Source organism: Dreissena polymorpha, chromosome 1, assembly GCF_020536995.1.
Source record: "Dreissena polymorpha isolate Duluth1 chromosome 1, UMN_Dpol_1.0, whole genome shotgun sequence".
In the NCBI taxonomy this organism is placed as follows: domain Eukaryota; kingdom Metazoa; phylum Mollusca; class Bivalvia; order Myida; family Dreissenidae; genus Dreissena; species Dreissena polymorpha.
Window position 1 is genome coordinate 53,424,941 of NC_068355.1, and position 16,083 is coordinate 53,441,023.

Consider the following 16,083-nt stretch of genomic DNA (forward strand, 5'->3'; position numbering starts at 1 on the left):
ACATTTAAGGATAAACGTTTATCTTGGCCATAAAACTGCTTAAAAGAACCTGTCTCAGCCATAACTTTCCCATATATTGATGGATTTTAAAATAATTTGCACAAATGTTCACCATCAAAAAGCCAAGCGTCGAGGTAATCACCCACCCGTCTTCCTACTTTAAAGAGGACACAACTATACACACGTTCATTCCTATTTGATTTGATTTGATAATATGGCAGATATATCACAATTCTTGATGCTCACTGAATCCATTGTTTTCTTGAACAAATTTAAACATCAGTTTAGCACTTTTTCTAAATAATTATTTTCATTGAAATTCGATTATATTAATATATACATGTGTCAAATGTATACCGGTCATTGTTCACATGTAACGAGACAAAAGAAAGAAGCGGCCAGCACATTAAAGCTGTAATTTTAATTCGCCAATTAATGCACATGAACAAATATATGACAAATACATGCAAGTTTGGTTTTAAATTTAAAAGTGGGTGTGTATGTGCATGACCAACTAATAAAAACGAGTGCTACATTGATTGATGAGCTGTCTATTTTAAGCAATGATTGTCATTTAATGTAGTTGAACGGAATCATGTGCACATGTTTAGTAAAGGATCTTCCAAGAAACATGTGTTGTTGTTTTTCTGTATGTTTCTTTTTGTCATGAAGATTATTCAAAATATAATGCAAATATGTCACAAATACTAAACATAAACACATTTCTGTTTAAGCCCAAGCCCCCATTTCGGGAAATAATTTACAAATCTTATCATAGGATTAGACAAAACAGTTTTGGATATATTTATTCACTGAGCAGAGCTCTAGTGAACATGTAATGCTGTAAAGCAGATAAACAGTTTAGTAGATCTTCGAAAAAACATATGTGTACATTTTGAAGACAGTAATAACCTGCCAACATAGACAACTTAAATGCAAATTCAATTTTAGCTTAAACGGCAATTTTGTGCAATGGAGCGCAACCTTTTTAATAATGTTGACAAAGATTATTCTAAAGAGCATTTATTTGGAATTCAACCGTATGGCCAAAACAATATTTTTAAACATTGCTATATTTTATTTTTATAAATAAAAACATATGCAGTGACGCGGAATTATCTATAACCCTCTATTTAGCAGAGGTTCATCGATTCAACCTGAACCCGATTGATTTCGGTAAATTTTCATTAAAATTACATTACAAAGCTTTATTCTACAGTAAACAACAGCTTAACGCCCATCCATCCGTACAACCGCCCTCCCACACGCCCTTTTGTGCTCATATATAAACCACTATATTTGTCGACAAATACGACAAGTAACTGGTTACGGAGTCCACGTATTTGACGGATTCACCAGCTCATTGCAACCATCATCCTTACAGCAATATTCACAGTAGAAATCCTCCGTGTAAACCTTGTTTTCATCGAAACCTGTGCACTTGTCGTCATCAGAATACGTTAAATACCATCCGTCGTTGCAATCATTGTATGTACCGCATCTGCATGCAATTTCAATGTTTATGTAAAGTTAAATTCATAAAATCCAACCATTAAGACTATCATCTTTCTGAACACAGCAAATTTCTAGGCATGTAATCAAAACCATTGAAATTATCTTTTTTTTTTAATTAAAAATTATATATGATCGCTCTTCCTTGTTTGTTCGATTCTCGGTAACAGAAAACAATATATATTTAAATATTTTTGGCAAACACAATCAAGTGTTAAAACGAAACTTATCAAATTGTTTGCATATCTAAATTAAAAAAAAAATCAGCCGAAGAAGTGATTACCTCATGCGAATAAATCATATATAAGGAGAGAATCACCTTCTGTTAACAGTTCTCGAGGCATCATCGTGGTTGGTCAGTTCGTTAATGCAGAAATCTGTGCCTGAAGGACATTCCTGAAGCGCGTGCTTACTTTCACAGATCTGTAGAGGGCCGTTGCACACGTGGCATTTTCCTGTAATACACACGTTCACCAAATATGGTTATCACTCCCTTATATAATGTAATAGAGGCGTATGATACGTTAATGGCCAAAATAACTTACAAGCATTAGTGGGCATTCAAATAATTTTCTAAAATAAAAGCAATGAACATGTGAAACAATTTCATTCAACCTGAACCCGTTTGATCACTGGCATAAATTGCTACCGCTTCTGAATATAAAATACTAATATATGTTGTTATCTACAGGGTAAAACACTTTTGTTGACAGTTTTATCATAAAACTAAATTGTAGGTAAGGTCCTGCATCTGTGATTAATGATTTTGTAATCGAGCGGTTAAGTTATCCAAGAACAAAATGCATCAAGTGATTGCTGTACACGTGCGAGTAATATTATAGAGAGGCAAATTGTTTTCGTTTCAAAATAAACTCGGTAAACAGTTTTGACAAAAATGATAGAAGGTCGCCAATATGTCCGGGTTGCCACTGATACACGAAATAAATAAGTCCATGTGTGAAATGAAGTGCACCAGTGTAAGGTCAATTTCGTCGGACCTTAACATTAAATAATTCAATTAAAGTGTTTTGTTCTGTATATATACACATGTACATTGGTAGTTAAGCTGTCCGTCGATTAGGCTGTATTCACTGATAATCATGGAGCAATACCAAAGATACAATTGAAATATCACAGGGTAAATACAAGCAATTACCTAAAGCTATTTCAAGAGTAATCGATATGCACGAATATGAAATTGACCCAACCGAACATAATAAAAGAATCAAAAACGAAATAAGAAATTAGAGCTGAACCAGGTTACTTACTTGATTGAGTTACGTACATGATTGATGAAAATCCAATGAAAATGTATGTAAAGTTTTAATACAACATACTATTTATCGCCTATATTTACGCCGAATGTTTTGTTGTAAACGAAATGTGACTAGGTTATAGATCAAATTTGCAATAAATAAGTGCGTTTTTGTATGTAAATGATTTATCTTATATGAATTTTCGTTAACGTAAAAGGGGCCTTTTCACGCTTTGGTAAAATGACAAAATTTCAAAAAAAAAGTTTCAGATTCAAAAAATTGTCGTTGCAGTTATGATGTTTGTGAGGAAACAGAAATACTGAACATTTACCATGCTCTAAAAAATCAATCATAAGCATCTTTTGACGATTTTAAAACCTGAACATTATAAAGCGTTGCAACGCGAAACGCATGCATAAATTGGAGAGTTATGTTGTTGTCGTTATATGTTGTGACACTACGAGGATTACTTATATCAAGTATTAAATACATCATAAATTGTATGAGCACGGATGTCCGAGTGGTCTAAGCGTTAGACTTTTACTCAGGGGTCAGTGGTTCGAGCCCAGTTGATGGTTACTTTTTATTATTTCTTTCATTTTTTTTGTTTTGTTCTGGAGCTTTTTAAATCAAATGTTTACATTTATCAATATAAAGCATTACATGACAAACTTTAATGCATGCCGAAATCTGTGAAAAGGTCCCTTTTAACCGCTTTTGTGAAAGCATCTCAAATAATCTTGATACTACATCTTTTTTTGCCACATCGATAATGCAAAACTGTATTATTTATTTGTTTCAAAAATGCTTATTGGTCTACACATCATTCATTCACTTTATTTAGGAAAGCATATGTACAACTTAAAATTGTGATATTGTATCTCTTAAACAATGATAAATATAATAAAAACAGAGTAATTATGTCAATGGAAAACATGACAAGTCTAAAAATGTGTACCTTTAATGGAAGGGGTCTTAATTGCAAAAAATAAACGTGAACAGGTTATAACTTATATAAAAGTGAAATCGGTTGACATAGCACTGCTGCAAGAAATTTATTATGATAGCAAACTAGACAATTTGGCATGGGACAAATATTGGGCAGGGGGAGTTTTTAAGTGGCCAAAGTACCAACAGTTTAGGAGTAGGGATTATGATAAATAGAAAAAGTTGAATACATATTATCGAACGTAATGAAATTATAGTCGGAAGACTTCAGGTGTTAAAGGGTATGTCAACCGCGATTGACGAAAAAAGAAAAGTTATTAACTACCGTATTTTTTACAATTGTTAGTTTATATTGATTAAAATATCATGACTGGTTTATTACATTACTTGAAAAACTTGTGAAGTTTCATATTTTCATTATATTCGGTAATACATTTTACTGGGTATGTCTACCAGGTAGCTACCAGTTAACTGTAAATAACGCAAGTAGATTGATCATCATCGTCACGTGGTAAACCCAGGAATGCAAATTGTGCATGCTTAGTGAATTGTTTATATTTTATATATAAAATTATCAATCTATTTGCGTTATTTATAGTGTGTATATCGTTATGTCACCTATTTCCGCGATGTACTTTCGAGTTCACATCGCGAAATTATATTACCGAATATACTCAAAATATGAACTTTTTTCAAGTAATGTAATATACCAGTCGTGATATTTTAAACAATATAAACTAATAATTGTAAAAAATACGGTATTTTTAAACTTTTAATTTTTCGTCAATCGCTGTTGACAGTCCCTTTTTAATACAAATGAAAATACTATTGTGCTGAACTAGATGAATTCCTGACGATAGTTGGTGGTGACTTCAATGCCATGCACAATTTTATAAAGACAAATTAGATGGTAGAAATGATATAAAAAAAAAATATTGCAGACTCGATTATTTCCTTCTTGCATCCTCAATGGTAAGTGATGCAAAAAACTGTACTATTATTTCTGGCTTCAACTCGCATCACTCAACTGTATTACTCAGCATTCTTTTTGATACGTTAACACGGTGTTCATGCTATTTTAAACTTCAAAGTTCATTTCTTTTTAAAAGATTTTAAAACTGTAGTTTAAAATTCAATAAAAGAGGTAGTTGATTTTAATTAAAAATCAAAGGCATTTTATTAAGGACGAAAGCAGAGAAGATTGAGGGAGCCGAGAAAAGTACTTAATACTCCACTAATTAAGAAAAAAAAGATCGGAAAAACAGTACTTAAACACCTTCAAATTAATGATGAGATAGAACATGATCATTTATAAAAATTTGGAACACGTTAAGCAATAGTTCGCATCATTCTATAAAAAAGACGTAACTCTGGATAAATAAAACTGTGGCCCATTATGTCAACATCTTGCGAAATTATCAACTATTTATTCCCGAAAAAAAATTCTTCCATGCATTAAAAGACATGAAAAATAACAAAAGCCAAGGCTCAGATAGACTAACAACAGACTTTTATAAACTCTTTTAGACTGACATAAAACAATACTTTGAGTTCAATAAATTATTCTTTTCAAACCGAAAATTTAACTGAACTTCTAACACAAGGTCTTATTTCACTTTTGCGAAGAAAAGGTGAAGATATTCCATCCATCAATCATTTGCGACCAATCTCTTTGTTAAACGTTGACTATAAAATTGCAAGTAAATCTGTAGCTAACAGAATTAAACCTTATCTTCAAACACTTATTAACACGGATCAAACATGATTCATACAAGGGAGTTATATAGTGAACGATTTTAATAAAACAGAATTTATATATTTCTTCAATTTTCAAAAAAGCTTTTGATAGCTTTGACTATAATTTTATGTACACGTGTTAAAATAACATGGGCAATAGCCAGTCTATAATACAGTGGTCGAAATTGTTTTAAAGTAATGCAATATTTTTGTATTTAATAATGGCTATTTCTCTTAATTCTTCGACAAAATAAAAAAGAGAGTACGGCAAGATTGTCCCCTTTCGCCCTATCTTTTCATCATATGCAATGAATTACTAGCTTAATACATAATACACGATACAAATATAATAGGAATTCACATAAACAACATCGAACTCAAACAAACATGATGTGCAAATGCTCCCTGTTTTCTTCTTGACGGCAGTTAAAGGTCGTTTGAATTTTTAATTATCATTCTTGACAAAGTATCCACTATATCCAGTTAAAAATAAATAACAATACATGAAATAAGGTGTACTTATAAACAGAAAAGTACCATTGTATCCACGCACAAATATTGATTTTGACTGTTAAAGCGCGACCACACTTGGAATAACAATTTATCCTCTATTCCTATAACTTCGCACAGCCTTACAAGTTCGTGTATTACTTGATGACGTCGATAACTAAGCAAGGAACGAAAGCGCTTGTCCCAACTTTGTTCAAGAGTGCAAGCCATTATTGCTGAAGCCGAATAAGAGAAAATTATGAGGAAAAACAGGTACAGTTGTAAAAATCCAACGTTTGCATTATAAATATACACAAAATATTGATAGTTCTCACTTTGTTTCCATAGAAATACTGATAAAATGTTAAAATTTCACAAAATATCTTCGCTGCCGGTAGAGATCCGCCATTTTGAAATTGAAATTCAGTCATGATCGTTTCCCTTGGTCGAGAGACCCGGTTAGATCATTTGCTGTGTATTTTATGGTTTTCATAGAGATCCAATTAAGATTCCATTTACGTCAAATGAATGTGTCGTTGTTATTTGATTAAAATTTGTTTCCCCTAATACTAGATCCAACAAGACACAGTGAATGTATGATTAAACAAGAATGACAATGTTAATTAAACCCTCATTAATTTCATTATGCGTTGTAAGATATTTTTGTACGAAATAAGTTAATTCGTTAAGTTAAGATAAAACAAAGATCCCAAGTCTGTGAAAAACTACGGAAAGTATCGTAATTATACGCCAGAGGTTCTTAACAAAGCAGTTGATTATGTAAAGACTGAAAAAGTATCTGTACGGAAGGGAGCTATGCAGTTTCGCGTGCCGGTTCAGACCCTAAGAGATCGAATTAAAGGCTGCATTGATCCCGCTTACTTGAAGAACGAGTTGACATTGTTTTCGTCTGAAGAGGAGCTTTCCCTGGTTGAACATGTTGAGGTTTGAGCTCAGGATGGCTACGGAATTACCAAGAAATAACTTAAAGAATTTTGGGGAGAATTAGCCTAAGCTTTAGGCAGGAAAACCCACTCAAACCCGCAGTTACTGGGAAACCGCAGTCAGTTACGTCTCCTCGTTTGACAAACACAACTGTCATAGGATGCGCGAACGCCGCCGGAAATCATCTACTACCATACTTGATCTACAAAGGAAAACGAACTAATGCAGACCTGAGCGAAGGCAGTTCACCAGGAACCAGGAATGTTATGTCTGAGTCTGGCTGGTCGAACACAGATACCTTCAATGACTATTTACAATGTCAGATCAAATGCCAATGACACCAGTAGATACTGCTCATATTTGATGGACATACTAGCCACACATCCAAGCAAATGAACGAATGGGCAGCATATCACAATATTATCTTGTTTGTTTTGCCGGCGCAAACCTAGCATATTCTTCAGCCCTTAACGTGAGAGTATTTGGACCATTTAAAGGGTATTATTACCGAGAATGTGCATCGTTAATGAGAGGTCACATCGGCAGATCCGTAACCAAGTACGAAATCACTGAAATTGCATGAAAGGCCTATCTTAAAGACATGAGCCCCTCCACCATCGTAGCTGCCTTTAAGAAAACGGGAATATAGCCTTTGAACAGCAACGCAATTGTGCAAGAAAAATTATTTCCGAGCGAATCGTTCAGAGACAGAACACCTATTCAGAAGGTCAATTGATTGAAATACGGCGAAGAACCTGCTGATAAATACTTGCAAACGAAGGCTGAAAACGCAGACAAAGCTCTCCTCAATACCTGCAAATGTAACTGCACCTGCACGGAATCCCCGAAGCTACGCAAACCTAACCCAGCGGAAGAAACATCACAGATCCATCATACATCGAAAGGTTGTTGGAATATGAAGATCAGAAAGAAAACAGGCAAAACACGCAAAAAGGCAAGAAGCTTAAGAAGATAAGCAAAAAATCCTGTGGATCATCTGACCCGCTACATCCATCAACAAGTTGACTCAACTATCAAAACATTGAAGACGACCCTACCGATTGTGAGAGCGACGATAACGGCGAAGCATGCTGTGTATGCGGTCAATTCTATTCCCCGAATGTAAATACCAGACCGTATTTAAAAATTGTAACTTGGGTCACAGTGACCAATGACTCAAAAGTTAAAGTTCAGTTCCGTTAATAAGTTATTTTTAATGGTGTCTTTGTTCTACAAATTTAATTAACACAGTTTACTGTTCAATTTTACTTCAACATCAGTCTAGAAAAATCCTCTAAATATATACAGTAATTACTTATGATTTAACAGGAACAATACATATTTACTAAACACTTTTAATTGTTCATGTAAAAAGACAAAATACAAATTGGACATCCCTCCCAGGGCCTCTCTGACTTCATCAGTTTGTGTGCACGAACTTGCAGGAAGCTTCTATTGACCCACATTGCAGACTACACGTATGTTTACAGGTTTGATTCTGCGCGTTTGTTACAAAATGTTACGGAATTGTTGTTGTATTTTCAAGTTAGTAAATACTAATTGTTCTAGCTGTATTTATTGCTTTCAGTTTATAACTGTTTCATTTTCCATTTCTTTTATAAGTTTTATTTTAAGTGCACGGACTTGTAGGTGTAGAGGCTACAACAATACTAATTTAACGGCTGAACACAGTATATGTAATAAAATTCCATTACATGAAAACTGTTTACATAAATGGAGAAAATGGAATCTTTCACTGATATATATTTAAGGTCTAGAATAAAGTAAACGCACTAAACACATCTCACAAATCGGAAAAGAAATAATTTGGAATAATTCATTGATAAAAAAATCACAGGGTTTATTTTGCTATAAAGAATGGCATATTAAAGAAGTCAATCGTGTAAAATAATCTATACGACAATAGAACAATGCAAATTCATAGTTGTGAGCAATTACATACCTTGTAGGGGATAAATACCACAGATATCATGAAATATTTTGTCTAATAAAAAGTGTGCCTCTAGAATGGAAAGAAAAGCTAAAAATCTATGATGTTATCGATTTAAATTACGACTAATTGTAAAACGTTCCGGTTCTTTACCAATCGGGATATTGACCTAGTAGTTTAATATTTACGAATCGAAATTTTGAACATTTGTTTGTATCTGCATTTGTCATCCCTTTGCCGAAAAAAGATTTCCCAACCAGACACATATATATATAATTCACATAAAATAAGTAAGTGTTCTGTCAATAGTCATCGTTCGCCTTTTGCGACTCAATTTCTTATTACAAGTTATTTCAATATATACATCTCATATAATAATTGTTCAATATTACAAATAAAATTGTTACTAACGTCGAGGTGCTGATTCAGTTGTAGTTGATGGTGTTGTTGGTGTAGTAGTAGAGGTTGTAGTTATAGTAGTGGTTGGGGTAGAAGTGGAAGCTGAAAGGTAAACAGACGCGTTTATCTTATGCTCAGATATAAGTTGAGACGATATTCTCCACACAACTCACGATCATTTAACCCATTTATGCCTAGTTGACTCTCCCACCCTTCTAAATTGGATCAATTTATTTCCAAAATTAGGGATGTCTAGTACATTTATTTCTATATTTAGAATATTTCTTACAGAAATTCCTTTAAGCAAACAACGCATCATGCGGCGTCTCATCTGGGTCTGCGCTGTTTGCCAAGGCCTTTTTTCTAGACGCTCGGCATAAATGGGTAAACAATATTCCCATTTGTTTTATAAAGATCATTATTTGTATCGGTTACTTAGCTGACTAGTTTTTGTTTGATTGATAGATCAATTTAAATTAAATAACTTTTTTCAAGTATACATGCCTGTGTTTTCGATCACGTTTTCTAGTTAGTTTGCTAACAGCACTGAATTTACTGATATTTTTCAAGCATTTATTCTGCAAAAAATTTAATTCACTATAGTAAATGAAATAAACTAAAGAAATAAAAATTCAACCATATGTTTTTATCTGGTGTATTCAATTCAAATTCATTAGGAATATTTCTGCATGTCACAGCCTATACCTAAAACAGTGGGAAAGAACTTTTGTATGTCTAACAAGTGAACGATAAACAAGTTAAACCAACCCATCTTACTATATGATGATTTAACTGACACCAATAAACTGGGTTGACCTTATTCGAGTGTAGCACGAAACAAGCTATGTGAATGAGTTACACAGATAAAACTTGTCAAGCCGTCCGATAAAGGTGTGCATGAATAAAAGGGATGACTGGTGCTGCCAAACAAGTCGATATTTATTTCCGCTTTCAAATTTAGAACAAGCAAACTAGCACGACAATTAGAAAAAGGGAAAGATAGGAAGCAAGGCCGCCGTCCTGAAAAGAAATTTAAGTGTACTTGAAACAAAACTATTTGTTCGTGCATACATAATACTTTTTGTTGATACTTTATGTTGACCTAAGGAAGAAGTTAGATTATATTCTTCATTACGTAAACAATACAACAAACACAAAGAAAATATAAATTACTATTTTTTCTGTTCAGCTTTCTTTGGGTGTAGGAAAGAAACAGGCTTTACGTTGAAATTAAGTTTGAATTAAAAGGGACAAATCACTTTATGAAAGAGTTAAAATAACATGGACATTATCGATAATGTTCAATGATTCATTTTGACAAAGTGGAATAAATATTCGATGAAATAACAATGTTTGTTTCCGTAGAGCGACGATTTTTCATCACATATTGATCATCGAAAATAAATACATAAATCGATAATCTACAAATAACAAACCAATATCCTCTATACAATGTGAGTGCAAATAAGTATGCAATATGAATGCGGGTAAACATGTATGATATATCGATTTGGTAATAATCATACATTAAAAAATAAAGGATTTAAAAAAATCCTCTTCGTTACAACAAATTGTGACTGTTTTGTGATTCAAAGGTTGCAATCAAACCTGACATCACTTATAATAACAATATATTTACGTACACGTTATAGGCGAATTTGTTGCTGATACTGAGGCTGTGATTTCTGGAACTGGCGTTGTTGGTGCCATTGACGCTTTTGCAGGTGGTGCTGGCGTCGTGGTATAAGCTTCTGTCGGGTGAGTACTTACTTTTGTTGGTAATAATTTCCTAATATAAGTTACTCGGACGGTCGAATGAGTAGGTGCTGTTTTTACTTAAATTGGTTGTTAGTGTGGGGGTTAATGGTATTGTTGTTGGCATTGTTGTTGTTGGTGATGGGTTCGTGGTAGGTCTTGTTGTAAGTAATAGCTATGTTGCAGTTTGTATAGCGGAAGCTGGCTTTTTTAGTGCGTGTGCAATTGTTGTTGCTTTGCTCACATGTTTGCATTATAACATGGTAGATTAAAATAATTGTAATGTCCCTTTCACAAAACACAATGTTCAAGTCGAGCTGACAATTATATAATAGAAATTTGTTTGTATACTGTACATGGTTCCGTATATTGATTGTACTAAAGATTTAAGCTAGTTTTATATCTTTCAGAAGAGGTTTGGCTAAATATTAAGTGTCGGTCAAGCTTTGTTAATGGTAATGAAAGTATATTTGTATAGTCCACTGTTTCATGTTCGACTCAAATATTACTATAGAATTCGTGAAATAGCCTATATTTATCATAACAAAATTATACTTTCATGGAGATTCATTCAAACAACGAGGTAAATGTTTCAATTACGGATATTCATACGCGTAATCAAAAACAAGTCAAAGTTTGGATCTGAAGACTTGATTTCAATGACTATTTCGATCTTTTTAGAAATTTAGGTTAAACAAAAAATACTTGTTTATTTTATAAGATGCATGTAAAATTAAATTATATATTTGTCCCAAAATGTTCGCACTTAATTTTGAACACAACATACAAGTATAATAAGCCAGAATAATCCCCAAAACATAAATTAAGTACCATAGAAACAAATAACGTTACCATTTTACGCGCGACAGCTTACTTCGACAACGTTGACATGTAGTTTGATTAAAAAATCCTCGCCTGATGATTTGATGAAATAGTTTACCGGAATTTAATATAGAGACAATATTGTATGGATTTTCTTACCAGATTTTCTTAGGCAAACTTCTCTAAACAGCTTCGTACTTGTTTTTATAAAGATATCTCCGTCAATTATTTATGAATGGCTTAATGAATTGTTAGTCATATCTCCTGCCAATGTCAAAAAATGATAAATTGTGCCCTTTAACATAACGCTTTAATTTGGGTTCGAAACTGACATCATTATTAAAACTTACGATCCTATGAATGGAAATACACCAAATAGAAACATGCAGTCAAGCAGCCGAGCAAGCGAGATGTATGAACATTATTGTGTTGATATTGTGTAAAACATAAATCGACAATTTTTATAACGAGTAATCAATGAGCACAATTTGTTTTCATTTGACTTAATGATTATTTTATTAAACAACAATCATTCTAATCGTTAAATACATACACACCTTACATAAATAAAGACGAACCTAATTAACAAGGAAAGTTTACATAATATAATACAGCTAACTATTACAAATCAAGAAAACAATTTCTAAAATAATATTTCTAAGGCAACTATAACCTAAAGTCATAGCATATTTGTTAAGATAACAATTTGAAAATAAGGGAAACACGATTTTACGAACAAGCCTTTCCAGAGAGCTCTAGTTATACGCGTGTCTTTGCTTTTCCCAATAAAACATTGCAAATTGACTAGTTCATTTCAATTAAAAAAATGTTCACTGTCACGATCACGCATGGAGTGTTCGAGCTTTCGACTACGGCGGCCTGTTGCGGTACCTGTTGTAGGAGTAGGCGTTAATCTGGGGATGGTGGTGGTGGCGGTCGTTGTGGTTGCTTGAGTAGTAGTCGTTGTGGGGAGTGTTGCTGTTGTGGTAGCTGTTGTGGTAGTTGTTGTAGTAGCTGCAACATAACATCAGTCAAAAAATAATGCTTTAAAATTGTCAGAGATCATAAAAAAAATTCAATAGCTGAATGACTGTGATAGGAATATGCTAGTTGGAATATTTTGCTATTTGCAGAACTTAAGACAGAAATAATTTCAAACAGAGTTTAAGTATGCATGTTGTTTTCTTTACATAATCTGCCGTTTATGTTTTTTATACATTGAGTTTGACATTATTCGGTTTTATTGAAATACAAATGCACTTCACCAACTGCATATTTGTGTTCAACAAACTCAAAAAACATTCCTGGATCCGAGTACTGAGTATGCGTATCTTCTTTTTGTGTTTTGAAAACAAATAGTTAGGTTTGACCTCCGAGCTTCTTTGCGTGTCATGTTTTGAACATAAAGAAAAAGTTAACGTCGACTGTCATTTGTTGTATCGGTTATTTGCGAGTATTTCATAAATCATAACAAGCATTTTTCAAATCAATGTAAATTTACAAATCGGCAGTCACCAATCACTGTTGTAGTTTACAAATCAAAGGTATTGGAGTTTACATGGTTTTGTTCTTACTTGTCTGTAAGTGTCTTAATATAATCGATTGGGTAGTTTACATGTCTGATTTGCGAGAGTAAGGTTTCAGCAACTTGACATTCTGAATAGAGGTCTTTAAAACGATTGGACCCAAATACAAACGGCAATTATAATTCTATTCCATTCATTGCGTCATACTTTATGAATCGTGTATAGGCATTTGTTTTACATCAATGTTATTTACATGTACAATTACATTCGATACTTTTTGTTTAATTCATTTTCATTAATTTAAAACCATTGATCACCTTGTGCATCATTATACAATTGAGTAGGCAAGAGGCAAATTGCATTATCGTTATTACTGATTGTGTGTGAGTGTTAGCTTACTTTGCTACATTGCTATAGTGTTTTTATTGAATGGGTTTTATTTTTATCATTTACAGTTAAATGCGTGTTGTGTTTTTTTTTCAACAAAACTACAGATGTTATGCTGGTTTATTATGCTTTAATTGTGATCTCATTCAGAACGATAAGAGAATCTAACTATTACTTTGTACTTATTATTATGGAAATAAACAGTAACTTATTTGTACATTCGCTAATTCATAGAATAGGATGTAAATCAAACTGAAATTCTTATTAAGCTTAAGTAGAATAAAGGATTGTTTTGAAGTAAATTATTGCTACTTGTCATCCGTTAAAGTACACATTTGATAGCAAATAAAAAGTGTACAGTTTATTGTATGCATAAGTACACCAAGATGATCAAAATGTTATGAATTGTGGTTTTAAGTGAACACATTTTTTAAGAAGCATTGAATGCTGTACATGCAAAAAAATATATGTTGAACTTTAGCATTTGTACACGCGTCTATGTAAAATAACTTACCGGTGCATATCGCGGTTGAGCACGGCTTCGTTTCATTGCCACTTCCTCCGACACAATCCTTGCCCTTCATGGCGTCTGGTGGGTAAGTGCAGTTTCTGGATCGAGACTGGGTACCATTGCCACACGTCACGTCGCACGCCATCCATGGCGACCAAAGAGACCATAAGCCGTCAACTGAAAAAGTTAATAATTTTCATGAAAATAATGGAAATGTCATTTACATTAGCAAAAGCAACATCATAAAAAACTATCGACATCACCAAAATTGAATACTTTGCGTCATAATCGGGATGATGATTATATAGACATACTGACTCACATATTATCATCCAGGTGATATTAACACAAATTCAATTCTACTTTAATGCTTGGAATTTATGGCGCACTTTGAAGTCGATAAAGACACCAGTAAAAACATATCGTATTGCTACCAACTATTGAAATGTCTAACACCAGACAATGTTATCAAAACGCACCAGTGCAAACTTGCGGGTTACACGCAGGTGATTCACTTAGTTGCTCGATGCATGACTGTCCATGTGGCCTATCGTCCGGGTACGTGCAGTTCCTGTAACGTGACTGGGTGCCTCCGCCGCATGTCTTAGAACACATTGTCCAAGAGCTCCATTGTCCAAGAACACCGTCGACTGCAACATGCTGACTGGTTATAACCGTCACAGCACATAGATATCAGCGTCATAATTGTTCATTGTCATTTCTGTATTATGTGAACAGTGTTGTCATAAGCGACTTAGACATAAGTTTACTGCTACCATACTTTTATTTAAAATTGTTTTCAATATTCAGTCTATATAAAATGAGCTACCGAGTGTACTACATTGCCTAATTTTGTATTGACGGCGGATCATTTAACAAACGAAACACTAATTGAAATATAAAAAAGTCAAAACTGCACTCTCATTAATATTAGTTTCGAGCATCATTTATGTCGCAACAATGTTTTCTTCAGAGACACTTTCAACTTAGCATCCATATTACTACTTTATTAGGTGTTTTCAATTAATACGTTTACGTCCCATAAACTCTAGAACAAACAATTATTACCTGGACAAGATTCATTGCGACACGTTGTAAACTCAGAAGAGTCGCCTTGGCAATCCTGTCCTTTTGGAACACTTTGAGGGAAATAACAGTCGCGTGACCTGTTGTGCGTTCCACCACCACATGTGACGTCACATATAGTCCATGCTGCCCATGCACTCCATGAGCCATCCACTAAACCCGACAGAAACAATTGAACAGATTTATTGATTTGACTATTTTACAAACACAAGTATAACGATATCTATATATATATACCTGCCTAGAATTACATCGTGTAAAAATAAGTTATAAACAAGTCTCAAAAGTAACTTAAAATACATAACATAACATGTGTGTTAATACCAAAATACAAAATATGAACAAAATTACATTATTAATTTAAACAATCTGCACTTTGAAATATGTATAATAAACACTTCTGGTTTGTGATGTATTAACCGTTTCTAAGATTTTGTGTAAGTCAAGAAAAAGTTGATAGTTGTTATGCGAGTTTGAGAAGAACCTTAGTATGAACAACATGTACCAAAAGTGCTTTTTGAAATCGCCATAATCCGTCATTTATGTACGTTGTAAGAACAAGTTCATATCTAGCTCAGGTACATATGTGAAGATACAGTTACAATAACCCATCATTTGAAGGCACTATTGGTTTTTCTTTAATCTGAATTAACAGTTTTTCAAATAACTACAATTATGCCAATAAACAGGTGTTTTTTTCAAACGTGCATGCTCTTAGACTAAAAGGTGAAATAGTGCTAAGCCAAATTGAACTATTTA

The 16,083-nt window shown here is 33.4% G+C and overlaps 1 protein-coding gene across 5 annotated transcripts in view; it reads right to left on the reverse strand.

The window, feature by feature from the left end:
* Positions 1-1,009: 1,009 nt before the first annotated feature.
* The window catches only part of LOC127881110 (SCO-spondin-like), a 56,602-nt gene continuing 41,528 nt past the window's right edge, over positions 1,010-16,083 (reverse strand). For 3 of the 5 annotated variants that reach the window (XM_052428827.1, XM_052428818.1, XM_052428804.1), the window contains 7 exons: positions 15,307-15,477; positions 14,718-14,888; positions 14,242-14,415; positions 12,706-12,828; positions 9,250-9,339; positions 1,832-1,967; positions 1,010-1,501 (listed from right to left, as the gene is read on the reverse strand). In XM_052428827.1, coding sequence (XP_052284787.1) covers positions 1,327-1,501; positions 1,832-1,967; positions 9,250-9,339; positions 12,706-12,828; positions 14,242-14,415; positions 14,718-14,888; positions 15,307-15,477 — 1,040 coding nt within the window. In that variant the 3' untranslated portion in view covers positions 1,010-1,326. Of the gene's footprint in view, positions 1,502-1,831; positions 1,968-7,060; positions 7,090-9,249; positions 9,340-12,705; positions 12,829-14,241; positions 14,416-14,717; positions 14,889-15,306; positions 15,478-16,083 lie in introns of those variants that run through there. The other 2 variants (XM_052428811.1, XM_052428826.1) reach the window with 2 other exon arrangements.